This window comes from Pleurodeles waltl, chromosome 11, assembly GCF_031143425.1.
Source record: "Pleurodeles waltl isolate 20211129_DDA chromosome 11, aPleWal1.hap1.20221129, whole genome shotgun sequence".
Lineage (NCBI taxonomy): Eukaryota > Metazoa > Chordata > Amphibia > Caudata > Salamandridae > Pleurodeles > Pleurodeles waltl.
The window spans coordinates 853,246,030-853,260,648 of NC_090450.1; the positions used below are offsets into that span (position 1 = coordinate 853,246,030).

At 47.6% G+C, this 14,619-nt stretch overlaps 1 protein-coding gene across 2 annotated transcripts in view; it reads left to right on the plus strand.

Annotated features, from left to right (window-relative positions):
• The first annotated feature begins 12,087 nt into the window (after nucleotides 1–12,087).
• Nucleotides 12,088–14,619, plus strand: part of LOC138266200 (clustered mitochondria protein homolog) — a 241,245-nt gene continuing 238,713 nt past the window's right edge. For both annotated transcript variants that reach the window (XM_069214691.1, XM_069214692.1), the window contains exon 1: nucleotides 12,088–12,308. In XM_069214691.1, coding sequence (XP_069070792.1) covers nucleotides 12,101–12,308 — 208 coding nt within the window. In that variant the 5' untranslated portion in view covers nucleotides 12,088–12,100. The remainder of the gene's footprint in view (nucleotides 12,309–14,619) is intronic.

Consider the following 14,619-nt stretch of genomic DNA (forward strand, 5'->3'; position numbering starts at 1 on the left):
TCTTCCTACATCTAACACTAAAATCCAATTTTTTGCTCCCACCCTCACCCACAGTATTCCCAGAAATGGAAGTCTGGTAGAAAAAAAGTAAGACAGTAGATACACAAGGATTATTTAGGCATCATTATTCTCTTTTTCTAGAGCACCCCCAGTGCTAAATATAAAACCCAGCAACAGATGTCTGGTGGTACAAAGCAGGCCCTTTATCAACTAGGCAGTTAATATACAAGAATTGTCTTGACATCATGTTATCTGCATTTCAAGTATCCCCCAAAGTGTTATATGTAAACCAAGCAAACCTCTCAAGTAGGCTTTGACACTCAAGCAGTATTTAACACTGTAATGTTAAAAAGGATACTTGCAGCACCACCCTGAGATTCAGTGAGGTTCAGAGGAGTCATCTCTGCCTATACTGGTCAGCCTAGTGTTTGCTCCTGGGAAGCATTTCACACCTTTTTTTACACTTATACAAATGCTAATTGCTGGCTGGCAGAAGTGGGAGAGCAAATTCAAATTTAGCCTCTAGGAACGTCAGGAACAGAAAGGGTAACTTTCTAAAAGTTATGTTACTTAATATTTTTTTAAACTAACGTCTCTACTGCATTGGATTTTTAATAATAAAAATAGTTGTTTTAATTATTTTCACATCAGGGTTTTAATCTGTACTCTAGTTTTCTACATAGGACAGCTAGGCCTGCCACAGTGAAAAATAACTTTTGGGGAGCTAGTCTCCTTAAGGACATGTTAACATTTAATTTCTACATGTTCTACTTTTTAATATTATACACCCTGTCTTGTGGACTGAAAGGCCTACACAGAGGTGCCTTATTAATATTTAAACAGTTTTGACCTGTTAAAATGGGACAGGTCAAATTGCAGTGTTTAACAGCCCCAGTCAGCCTACATTGGTAGTCCTGAAGCCATATGTTATACTATCACTGTAGTGGATCACACAATATGGCCTGCAGTCCACTAGAGACATTTTATCTTACAGGCCCTGGATACATTTTGTAGCATATTTTAGGGACCTGTGGGTAAATTAAGTATTCCAATTAGAAATATGACAATCTGTCCATGTTTACAGGATGCACAGAGTTCAAAAGCCAGCAAAATTAAAGGATCCGGCAAAAGATGAAAAATATGGAGTGGCCACACAGAAAAGGCAGATTTTCTACAATAAGAAAAGGTGGAGTTCGGGATGTGGGCTGCAAAATGGCTCAATAGATGCTCCACCAAGAGCTCCCACTCCCTACCAACTAATCCTATAATTTCCTGCATCTCTGGCACCCATCTATGCCTCTAGAACAGCCCAGTGCCTTTTTGGAGCACGACAGGCTGCAGAGGGACATGTTTGGGACCCCGAGGCGGCTGTGTGTCCAGGGAGCGGTGAGTGTTTGCCATGCGGAGGGGTGGCCTGCGTGAGGTGGAGGATGGGTACGGTGTCTGCTGCAGCCCGCGCTGGAGTCTGTCACTGGGGTTGCTGTCCCCCTCACCTTGGGCCGCTCCTGTGCCGCGGCATCCTATGAGCTACTTACCAGATGCTTGCCACTTTGGATGTGCGCTTCAACCCTGTAAGGAGTGTGGCCTGGGGCGGTGTGTGGCGGCCGGTGCTATGCCGATGCCCTGTGGCGGCACCTGCTGCCTTCACGATCTATTCCTCGGCTGCTGCTGGTGCCACTGGAATTCCAGTAAGCCGGCCCTGCCATTTTCTACAGCCACTGCTGATGGATTGAACTGCTGGATCTCACAGGGGCTTCCTGATTGCCGGCCTGAGAGGAATGGGCCAGCCCGGTCCTGGGGGCTCAAACTGACACCCTCTGCCTGTTTGCCAGAGTGGAGTGTGCTCCTGTTCAGCCATTTACTTCCCCCATGAACTCCTGCTGCGGCGGTGCTGGTGAGGGGGGACCGTTTGAGACAGAGTCAGGCCTCCGTGCCATGAAATAACGATCCAGCGGCCCTGACAAGACAAGTCTTGGTTGAAGTGCTGGTAGGAGAGTGGCTCTAGCTGAACCCTCATGCCCCAAAAAGCTGCTGGTGAGGAGCACCCCCTTGGGGCTGGACACAGTGCTTGTCTATAGAGCCCTAGGTGCCCAGAGGCCTGTAGATGGAGCCCTGAGGGGGACGGCCTGCCGCACGCGGCCTTGCCTGGAGTAGACGGTGAGAGCAGGGTGCCGGTGCCCCACAATGGGATGTGCAGCAGATGGCGCACCCGGTCCTGGATGACCTGAGGGGTGGCCGGGGACCCCTGAGGCTTTGGCCTTGAGCTTGGGAGATGCAGGGTACCAGGGGCATCTACCGGATAGCCGTGTGGTCCTCCCTGCCAGAACACAGGCTCACGGAGATGAGGAGCTGTGCTGCAGAGCCCTGCTGGCCTGCTCCTGCGGGGATGGGCCTGCGCTTGATTGGCCCAGGCAGCATTGGAATACACACAACAGCACTCACTTTGTGAGGATTTCTGCCGTTTGACTCTTCGCCTGGCCCCGGAGACACATTCATATCCCTGGAACCTGCCTGGGAGGTTGCCACAGGACCGGGCCAAACACCCGTGGCCACTTCGGAGCGATCCCTATAGACACTCTGAGCGGCCCAGGACACATCAGAGGCACAACACAGAAAACCACATGATGACTGACACATTTATCGAAGGACAACTGCAGGCAAAACCCTCTCAGGTGGTCGTCCTTAATGAACTACTAGAACCAGCAGCATTATTCCAACCAGGAAGGCTGAACAGCCCCATTAAAGCAGTGAGGTGTATCGTTCACATCCGGCTCTACCCATATATGGTAGCTGCACCTCAGCATCCCTGTAGTGTGGCTGTGTTGGGTTTCATAATGAGGGGTGATCCACTGTCATCATGGTTAAGGATAAAGGACCCAAAGCGATGCAAACAAACAAAAATGTAATTTATGCCCAACCGGTGCAGCCCCTAGCGCAGACAGAGAAGGAGGGAGACCAGGGCTCGAAAGCACCGGAAAAGGGAACGGAGGATCCTATTCCTTCCTTGAAGGATCTAATGGTGGCAATCCAGGGTTCCAAGGTTGGAGTGATCCACAAGATTGATTCAGTTGCAGTGGAGGTCAGTCTGCTCCAAGCAGACTTACATAAGGTATTGGACCGTGTGGTCACAAAGGAGAAGAACATCGAGGCACTTCAAACGGAGGTTAGCCGTCTTCATACGACAGTATCAGACCAACAAAAACTAACAGCATGGCTGGATGAACGAGCTGAGGACTCAGAGGGCCAATCCGCTGATCTATTCTTAGAGGAATGGATCACAACAGTTCTAAAGCCTAAAAGACTTTCTAAGTTTTTCTTGATTGAGAGGGCTTATCGAGCCCTGGTCCCTCTGCCGAAGCCGGGGGCCCCCACGTGCGATGATAGCCCGCCTCTTCAATTTTTGGGACCGAGATACTATTCTGCAGTGTATCTGAACATGGGACCTCCCGCTGTACCAGGGTTAACCTATTTCCATATTCCCACATTACACCCAATGAGTGACAATGAGAAACAAAGGAAAATGTTCACGGCAGACAGGAAAGACTGCATAGCTCTTAATTTGAAATATGGTCTCCTCTTTCCTGCGTAACTCAGGGTCCAACATAGAGGGTCAACACTGTTTTTCTTCAGCTGAGGCGAATGACTGGCTCAATACTCTTCCATGGAACCTGGGTCGAAATAAAGGTCCACAGCCCTCTGCAACTCAACAACAATCTACAAGCCCCTGGCAGAAGAGAAAACAGCCGAAAAACTGGGTGGACATTGATCACTCTGGGATCTATGGATGTGATCCCGGATACGGAAGAGTCCTATCGAGAGAGACGCAGCGTATCAGGTTCTGCTAGAGACAGTCCAGGTGCAGACTAACTACACAGATTGGCATGCGAGCGCTGAATGTTGCATGGACGCATGTCTAAGTCACAGCAGCTGATCCTAACACAGACACTGTTTCCTGTTTGGAGCTGATAGTCCAGCACTGAATATCGAACTGGAGGGAAGTTATTGATGGGTGACATTATCGCAAAAGTCATATCTATCCTCCTATTAATTTCAATAGATGGGATGCTTTAGGACAGAGTGGTGTGGTATGGTTAGGAGGCTTGAGAGTGTTTGACCTCACACTTTCTTGTATCCACCTCTCCATCGCAGCATTTATTACTACTATTGTGACGTTTTCTTTATAATTTTACTTAATTAGATTTTTGGTTCTCTGGGGTGGCAGTTGCTACTCTCCAATTGCCACACAGCTGGGTGGGTTGGTATGCCATTGCTGTCCATTGGGGAGGGGGAGTTGGGCGTTTATTATGGTTCAATGGGCTTGTTGAATTGGATTGTTGTAATTTACTCTTGTGCATCACAAACATATTCGCTACCTCAGATTCGTCATCCCGATGGGGTGCATAGGACAGGACGACCTACTACCTGGTAGGTGGTGAGATGTATCACTATTCACAAATGGTGGATACGACTATCAAATTTATTTGTTTATTTGTTTATTTATTTATTTATTTACATAACCAAAAATTAAAAGCATAGATTGCTGCCATTGTTTCAAAGTATAATACAGTTTGTTGTATCAGACTGTACATTCCCTGTATTCAAACAGGCGTCATATCATGCCAACCATTTCTAAGTGTGTGTGTAACAATTAGGCGAGCGTCGCCCAGCCCTTATTTTCTGTTATTGTCATCCCTGCGGGCGGCCCTCCGATAACATGTTGTGTTGGGTTTGAATCAGCAGATAGCAGGGGTTGACATTTTTTTGGGGTGCGATGTAGGTGGTGGAGTTCTATGTATATTTCGCTTGTGGTATCGCAATAGATAAGACCGTGTAGAAATGCCCTATTGTGGGCAAGTTCGCATTTTGCTAATAGTACCGCAAGTGCCGTATACCGTCGTACCAATTGAGGTATGCCAGCCACATACCCCATCACTGCAAGCAGGGGGCAGGGCTTTGTTGTGGCTTCTATCATTAAAGAAAGTTGCCAAAAATGTCCTGCCAATATATCGCCAGTAGGGGGCATGTCCATGTCATGTGCGCAAAATCTGCCTGAGGAGTTTCACATTTAGGACAGTGTGATGAGTGTGAGGGGTCTATTTTGGATAGAGCCTCTGGCATGACATACACTAGTTGTAGAAATTTATAGTGTATGAGTCTATGTCAGTGGTTCAGTGAGATTAATCGAGTTTGTCAGCAACATGCAGCCCATATTTTGTCCGTGATCGGCCGTCCCAGATTCCTCTCCCAGGCAGCACGCAGTTTAGCTTCATTTGTCAGTAGTAGGGTAAGGCATGTGCGATATAATTGAGATATCAGTCTGTCTCCATCGATGTCTGTAATTAACAGAGTCAGCGATGTGAAGTCGTCCGGTCTAATGGGTATGTGGGAGTTGGCGCCCATATGGCGCTTTGGAGGACAAAGTGGTCCATGTGAGTTTCAGTGGTGAAGTGGTTGTTTGGTCAGCCAATCCCATCTAGGAGCAGATTTAAGGAAAGTGGTGCTGCACCTAGTGCAGTGCCACATTCCTTGAGCCCCGTAAAGCCCCCCTAACACCAGCATGTATGCGCTGTATTTAAAATATTCATTTTTTTAAACGTTATTGGTGTACTCTGCAGGAGTAGCGCCAAAATGTTAGCACTATTACTAGCAAAGTACATAGGGGCAGATTACAAATAATGGTATGCCGCCTTTTAACGCCTGCTCTGAGCAAATTTCCTTGCGCCAATGCCCCCTGGCATACATCATGCCTGATGCTTGGATAATGTGGCACAAGGGTTTACAAAGTGGCACAATGCTTGCAAGCATTGTGCCACTTTTTAAATATGGCGTGGGGAAAAGGCCACCTTACCGTCTAAAAAATTACGCTAAGGCGGCATTGAAGTTGCGCAAGTGGCTCTTAAGTCTGCCCCCTAGTGTTTGAAGTGTAGAAAAAGAATTAGACTTGACAACATTATTAATAGCTCCCCGTTGGGTGGAATTGTGAATGTCCCTGTATTTATTGGAAGTTGTAAGATCTGAGATTCTGTAGAAATACCTCAAAGGAAAAACATTTAAGAGTCAGTCAACCAAGCTGAAGTTGTTAATTTATGCAAAAAAATATTGGGTGGAGGTGTGATGTTAACAATTCATGAGTATGCAATCCAGGAGCGTCTTGCAGTACTAAAGAGGGGTGGGGTGGCGGGCGCGCGAGTGGAGGGCTGTCGGGGTTAATGAAAATTTAAAAACTTATGTGAGTCGTCGCGGCCGTCGCCATCACCACTTTGTTGCTCTTCTCCTGCGCAGACAGACTGCAGGCACAGGGTCCCAGCCTGCCCTGTGGCCAATCCTGATGCTGCTCAAAGCAGCATTAGGATTGGCAGGGAGCGCCCAGCCAGGGTGCTCCCAGGCAGACTGGTAGCCTGTGCCTGCTCTAAGCAGCCCGGCACCTACTGCACTTGTGTATTTGGCCCGCTCGTGACAGACGGCCAAACATACATGCACAGTGATGGGGAGTGCTGTACACTCCTCAGTACTCGACACAGTCTGTGGCCCCGCCCCTTTTACCAAAAAAAAATGATAAACATATTTTATTATCATTTTTTGGTAAAAGGTTTGCAGCTGCTGCTGCTGGAGGAGAGCGACGCTCCTTCGCCCTAGTGGAGGAGCCGCGTCTGATGCAATCACCATTCCACTCTTTATGAGAATTATCTATCCAGGACACTTTTAGGACCATGATTTTATCGGTAATATATTTGCCCTTGCCCCCCTTTTTGTTTAACCAGTAAAAATCTTAGTTATTTAGGTCAGAACAAATTTCTTTCTCATCGCATCTCACGTGTGGGACATCAGTGGATGAGGATGGCATAGGGAGTTGGATCGGGGGGTAACTGCATACAAAAGTGTTCCTCTAGGGCTACTCCAGACAGGGGACGTGGCTTAGGGGAGAGCGATATACTAGGAATGGACTGTAAGCCTATGTTGTTCAGTGCTACTAGGCAACTGACGAGTGTCAGCCTGTATCCTCTTTCCTAACCAAAAAGCTGCCACCCTCCATTTGTAGAGCCATCTGAAGAAGGGCAGATGTTTTAGTAGCAAAGCTTCTTGGCCCAAATCTCTTCCCAGTTTTCTGCCTTGGGCCACTCGCTTCCACGTCATCAATAAGGACAGACCGTTCCCCCACCTTCTATGAGACTATCATTTCCAAAACTACTTCAGTGAGTTTTGCCAATGTTCAATGCTCAATGCTCCGTAACATAGAGTACACTAATTTAAATTATTTATTAATGAGTATCTCAAACTTTGAACGGCCATTAATGGAGAGTCTAGATTCCCAAAAAAACAAGTGCATGAGTAAAATCACTAGAATCCAAAAGTGGCTTGTCTGTATTACTACTGGCCAAACGGCGATTTGCAGGTTTATTTTTCCTTGGATTAACTCTGTTCACCAGGGGTGGACTGTGGAGTCGTATTTCTAGTGTACAGTCAATGGATAGAAAGGTGTTAAGCACACATGGATTTGTCCCATCCTGAATGGGGAGTGCAGTAATAGAGGCCTCTTTTGCCATACTAGAAAGAAAAAAAGACCTGTAGAGTCTACCATTGTGTTCTTTATGACGCCCAATCTTCACTACCCCTGCCTGATTTATTTATGGCTCCCATCGCACTAGTGAGAAAATTTGCTATCAAAGGAGCAGCAGCTAGAGACTTACCATCAGAAGTCGCTGTAGCCTTCCTTTTCCCCACTGTGTCAATTGCTCCAAGCAAAAGGGATGGCCCAACCTTTCCTGGGCTATGACCAGGGGCATATAACAATGGACCCCGCAGCCACTACGGTGCAGGAGCTTCGAGCTCTAGGGGTCCTCCTCAGCACAGTACTCAGATCACGGGCAGCAAGCCCCTGACTGGGTCCAGGGGCTTTGCAGGACGGCCCCCTCAAGTTTCATTACGCCGCTGGCGGGTGCAAACGGGCCTGCTCTTGGTTTGGGTTTAACCCAAGTGTGGACATTCCGCAGGCGTTGTAAAAGCGCTAGAGCTGTGCAAGTACTCCTCCTCCATCTCCTCCTGTTGCTGAGGCTTATGGGGCTTGAAGTCCCATCCGCAGTCCTTTGTTTTCCCCCCAGCAGGAGTTATAAAACAACTTTTTTAGCACTGGAGCTGTGTGACACACTCCTCCTCCACCCTCTTCTGTTGCTGAGAATTATGGGACTTTAAGTCCCTTGCAAGTCCTTTGTTGACAGTCTGTTTTGCAGTTGAAATTCTGAATTGTAGTTACCAGTCTGTGTCAAAGCTGCAGCTCCGTGTCTTGGAGTGGACATTCTGGTACATGAGATGCAGTCTGGTTGTTGTGGACACTTCCCGTGTATCAGAAACCCACCACCTGGAAGCCCGCCAACCTTGTGGCCATGGGTCTCAGACATGCCAGTGAAAAAAAACGGAGTCTCGAGCCAAACAATGCCTGCTATTATCCTTACTCAGACCTGTGTTTTACCTGCTACATTGTTTTCACATGGCACATACATTCGATTAGGAAAAGTGTGTTTTCTAAAGAATATCATTCAAAACTTTCTCTTTTTGTTTTCGAGAGTTTGATTTGTATTTTCTCCTATACAGCCTGCATCCTTTGTTTGCCCCAAAAGCTGTTAGTGTTTTAGAGAATGATTAGATAATTACCAAACTTAGATCATGGTACATGCCCCCCCTGAGTGATATATCAGGTAATTAAGGGGGCCCCAAAATTGTGATTATTTTACAGTAGACATTGTCCCCAGAAACTCTGACCTGGCTGCATTATTTGTTTTATCGCTAGTAGTGAAGGTACGTCTATGTTGTTTTCCCATAAGCAGAGCCTTGTGTGGGAAAGAGGCAAGTTTTAGGTAAGCTGGATATTAGGGAACTGTGTTATTACCCTTTAGTTCACACAATCTGTTTTATTTTGATAAATACACGTATACACATTTTACTAGCAACCTGAGAGGGAACAAGTGCAAAGTACCTACACTAAAAGGGACTAGGCTGAACAGAGGACGCTATTCTTCTTTTCTCAATCCACTTCCCATTTCTGCTGAGGGCTGGTGCAGCTTGAATCTCTTGACAGGATTTGGGGAATATCAGTGTTTGGGAGGCATTAAAAACTCACTTCTGGACTCGCATCTCGCTCCTACAAGATCACTCAACCTAAAGAAAATAGAAGGCCCAAAGATCTTCAACAAGTGTGTAAACTCCTAAGCTTCACTGACAAAACGTATGGCAAAGTCTGGTGTACCTCTAGCAGAGATAAGTCCTCCAGCCCAGGCATGTGCCAAGTATTCCGGGGAATTAAGACTGATTCCTAGGCCTTGGAGTTTTGGCTGCTGTAGTTGAAGATTTAGACTTTTAGTGACTATTTACAGTCCTGCGTAGAGGCATGGAAGGTGACACTGCCCCAACTCCAGGTTCTGGTAGAACAACTTAACTTTGCCCTGAGGATTATTCCAATGTGCGGCCTGTAGAGGTATGGCAGAGTCTACTTCCAGTCAGGATTTGGGCCTCTTCATGGATGCAGAAGGCAGTGCTGGTTTCTGTGCCCATTTAGGGGCAGAATAGTGTGCTCAGCCATTGCCCCAGTAATGGTTTGAGTGTGGTTGGGTAAGGAACATCACCTTTCTTGAGCTCTTTCCTATTCTAATGGGCCTACATGTATGCTTAGGTCATTTATGCAATCAATCTGTCATACTCTGGTCAGACAGCTTGTCAGAGGAGGAATCCATTAATTTACAGCATGCCAAGCGCAGGATGGTACTGAGGCTGCTTATAGAGATTGTGTTGATTTACTTGAAAAATAATGTTGTGTTTAAAGCTAACTATGCCCCTGGTGTTTTGAATACTGCGGGAGATGGCTTATCTTGTTTTAAGTTTCAGGAATTCCAGCGTTTCTATCCCAGGGCAGTGGGTGAGGCCGCCCCCTTTACCGAACTGCTATAGACTTTCAGTGCCCAGTCCTACCTGACCTCATTTCACCTAGTTTAGCATCAAAGAGAAGGAGGGCACACAAAGGGGGCTTCTATATTTATCATTTGCGGCAACTTATGCTCAGAGGACTCCTCATGTTGGTGAGCTGGGTGGGATACTTGGAACACATGAACTAAGAAGGCGGCATGATTTATGCTCTGCCGTGTATCTGCTTTGACTTTCTTCTTCAAGATAGTTGGGGCCCCATATCATTTGCAGTCATTCCTCATTGGCAGTCACTGTTGAGCTGTGGGGGACCGCGGCGCAAGCTGAGCATTCGGCTCAGGGCTAGGCCACGGTTTGTGGCGGCCTGGCGTGCCGCGCCCCTTTTGTTCTTTACTTTCTTGCACGAGGCCCCAAAGTGGGCATGGGGCCTCAGCAAGCCTCCATAACACTATGGCACTTCCCCCCCTACCCCTCACTTACCTGGTGAGCCTGTCCTTTTTTCTTCTTTTCTATTCTTTTTCTTCTTTTCCTCGTGTTTTTATGTGTACATTCAGCAGCCATGTTCTTTCTTTTTCCCAGCATGCCTTCTTTTTCCCTGCATGATTTAGGACCCTTTTTCAAAATGGGGCCTTTTCTCTGTATGTTCCTATATTTCTTTCCCAATCCAATATGTTGACTTTCTACTTCCTGTTGGTCCTTTACTGTTCTTGGGTATATAAGGTGAGTGATTCTTGTTCTCCTTGTACTGCAACACTTCCTTTGGTGGTGATCTTTGCTCCTGCTAATTTTTCTCTAGTTATTTACCTCGTCTGTACCAGCTTCTTCCAGTATTGTTTTTTCCTGTTGGCAGACTCACCTTTTTGCTTCTTTTTGTTCAAGGAAGTTCCTGCTTCAGAGGTTTTTCCCTTTGTTTTTTTTTTTTCTCTGGGACTCCTTCTGGAGGGCACGGACTGCGTTTTGGCTTTTCTTCATTGGCAGCATTGTGGCTACCAGAAAGGCCCACCCTTGCCCTGGTCAAGGCAGAACCTACAAAAATCAAGACCCTTCTGCAGTTACAGTGGGCCAAAGACATAAATGACGAGCAGAGTCATTATTATATAGTCTGGCTGTGTGTGTTGTAGGTTGACAACCTGTTCTCTGACTTGATGTCTGTATTGCAAGTGACAGCATGTATTGTAGTTGGATATTATCAGCTCACAAGCTGCATTGGAATCTGCTTCTCTGTATTTAGGATGAATGTTTTTATCTAGTTTCATTACCTGTGTTTTAGACGGATTATCTGCACTGCAGCGGGAAATCTGTATTCCATCTTGACTGTAATGCAGGTTGACTTTACTGTATATATATATATATATATATATATATATATATATATATATATATATTGTAAGGTTTGTGGTGTGCATTGTTTCTTGACAAACTGTGTTGCACTGTGTCTGCTTAGCAGATAAAAGCATGCATTTTGGTGGGGAGTTCTCAGTTCACAAACTGCATTGGAGTATGCTTGTCTGTATTTAGGTTGACAGTTGTTATCTAGTTTCACGTTCTGTGTTGTACCCTGACCATCTGCAGGGCAGCAGACAACCTGTATTTCAGTTTGACTGTCTGTATTGCAGGTTGACTGTCTGTAATGCAGCATAGGAGTCTGTAATGTAATATTTGGCGGTGTGTATTGTAGCTTAATATACTTATTGTACGTTGTTTGCTTAGCATATAACACCATTGATTGTAGTTGGCTGCGCCCAGTCACAAAGTGTAGTCTATCGAGCTGTGTTTTAGTGTGGCGGTCTGCATTGCAGTTTGTTGGTGTCAGTAATTTACTATGTATACTTAGCAGTCGCCAGCAGTCCCCACTCTATAGACTGTAAAAGTGCATTGTAGTTTATCAGCCTGTACTGTGGAATGATAATCTGTATTGCATATGACAGTGTAGCTTGCAGCGTCTGCCTTCCAGCTGAATTCCAAGTCCTTCGATTTTAATTTGAGTTAACAGTTATTATGTAGTTTCAATGTCTTTATTGGAGATGAGTTCACAGCTGGATTTCACAGGTGTGGAGTGGAGACACGCGTCCCAGCGCAGCTCCTCAGCCTCCAGGCTTGGGAGGGGCCGACTTCAGAGGAGGAATGCCTCCTCTCGGTCTGATTGGCTGCCTCCTCTTTCGGGGAAGCCTCTGCTGTGTGCACTCACATGGAGCAGAGCGGTGACCTTCCTGGTGCCAGCCCCAGAGCCGCGTGCACAGCAGTAGACCGAGCCGGACCACTCAGAGGCACCCACAAACTCCGCGACACTTGCCCCAGAGCCGCTGCAGACATGGTGAGCGACTCTCAGCCCCAGCCTGCCCCGGAGGACGCCCAGAGCACGGGAGACAAGAGTCAGGAGGGAGCGTGCGGCCAAGGTAGGACTTTCAGGCACAGCGGGAGCATGGCGGAGTCGCACCACTCTGTGTTGTGTGTGAGGGTCAGAGACAGACTCAGATCTGCAGAGGGTGGGGGTGTCACTTAATCGGTGTATGTCACATAGCTGCCAAATTTCCCAGGTCCATGCGTGATGTTCTACTCCAGTACTGCGTTTTTTCTTTGAATTCTGAGAATTGTACTTCTGTTGTATAATAAAAATACGCAAGACTTCAAGTCTCATAATTCAAAGAAAAAACATGGGCAGGAGCAGGACGTTGCGCATGGACCTGGGAAACTTGGCAGGGCTAATGTCGCATGGAGAAAAATGAGTTTAGATGCACATCTTTCCGTGCGCTCTCTGATGCATGGGGTCTACATGAGCTCCCGATGGCACAAGAGTAGGAGCTTTTTTAAGTATATGTAGTGGGAACTATCTGATGTAGGCTTCTAAGAGCTGTCGGGCGCACATCACTCTAGCAGCTCCTGGAACACACTACCCCAGGAGCACTCTGAGACATAGACTGTAGGAGCTCTTGGAGATGTAGGACTCTTGCTCTCCAGAGCATAGAAGGACTCCAGGGTGTTTTTCTGGGTCAAGCTGGCCATGAGCCCTCGAGAGCACAGCTGCCCAAGAGCTGTCTGGAGCACAGCGCCCAATGAGGTCCTTGGGACATGGCACTCGAGGAACTCCCCATTCCTAGATCTACATTACCACTGTGAGACATAGAAGCCTGGGTTCTTCGGTGCGCGGCAGTCGAGCTCTCTCACAGGTTCAACATTAGGAACCCTAGGAGCTCTTTGTGGCACAGTAGTCGCTGTACCTTATTAGCTGTTTCTGACACGCCAGGCGCTCTCAGGGTTACAGGAGCACACCGGGGCACTGGCAGCCTCACTGGGTGCACGGCTCCAATGGAGGTCGGGGCACAGACTGCTTGGAGAACATGCTGTTTGGATCTTTGAGGAGGAGAGAAGGACAGTGCTTAATTTGTGCTTGTTGTTTCCGGTGCTGAGCACCGGCACTTATTTTTGCGGCCTGGGCTTATTCTTCTGCCTCAAGCATTTGCTGCGAGCTCTTGTATCAAAAGACACATATGGTAAAGACGGAGGAAGAGAAAAGCGAAACAACGTCACAAAGTTAGAAAGCAGAAAGCTGCGAGAGTGAGCTGGAGGGGCAGGGGTGTCTGTAAATAGATTAAAGAGGCCCGAGATGCCTTCAGGGTTACTCTGCCTAGGTATTCCGTGCTCGCACATTTAATTGCATCAACCGCGTGTTTCAGAGGAGAGCTTTGAGCAACAGCACGTTTTTATTTACAAATTAAGCACTGGAGAAGGAGCTACCCGAGCATTAAGCTCCATGTACTGTATCGGGGGAAAACACTCACGAGCCAACGGGGGTCACAGACTCTGCCGCAGTGCAAAGCTCTGCAAACCTCACATCGCTTGAAAACTTGCGAAGAATGGCTCGAGCGGTGGCACCGCCAGCATTCCCCGATCGACCCCTCGCTAGATTGGTGGAGAAAATATAAGAAGTTGCCGAGCTTCACAGTTCAGTGATTAAAGCTGGGGAGCTCGTTATCACGGCCCGGCCCGGCCCTGCCCTGCCCACTGTGTGAAATGTGACACCCTGCCGCCAAGAGCAGAGGCTTCAAAGGAGATCCAGGATGGGGGTAGGGGAGGGTGGCGTGCCCTGCCCTTCACAGGGCATTGGGGGTGCCTGCCATCCAGAGATAGGCAGGGAAGAGTAGCGTTCATACCACAACTGCCGCTACAAGAGAGAGAAAACTGTACACTATTAATAAAGCTACTTGAAATACTTGTTGGCTGAACCCTAGACTGTTTTTTTTTTCACTTTTCCCTGTACCCGTGAAGCCCGCGCCCACTGGCAGATTAATCAGTCTTTTCGATGAAATTCACCCATGGGCGCATTTCTCAAATGCTTCCCAGGCTGAGGTTGGCTCGGGGCAGAGCAGCAGCCGGCTCATGAGCGCGCGCAGGCCGCCCTCACAACATGTTTTTTTTTACTGAAAGGAGTGGAGCAGCCCAACAGCTGAGCCGGGCTACACTGGGTGAGCTGGGGTGCGGTGCTGGGGCAGAGAGTAGGGGAACACGTCAGACTGCTGGTGCAGGCAGGCACTGATGTTTCCTCCACCCTCCACCACTTGCGGCTCTGTGTATACAAGCTACAAGGTGACCTTTGGCTGGAGGGCTGCATGCCCTTCATCATTAGCCCAATGTCAACAGCAGAGGCTGCAGAAAACATTTTCATTCATGCTCACTAGGTTTTTTTTACCAGTGGTGGTCACCACTGGG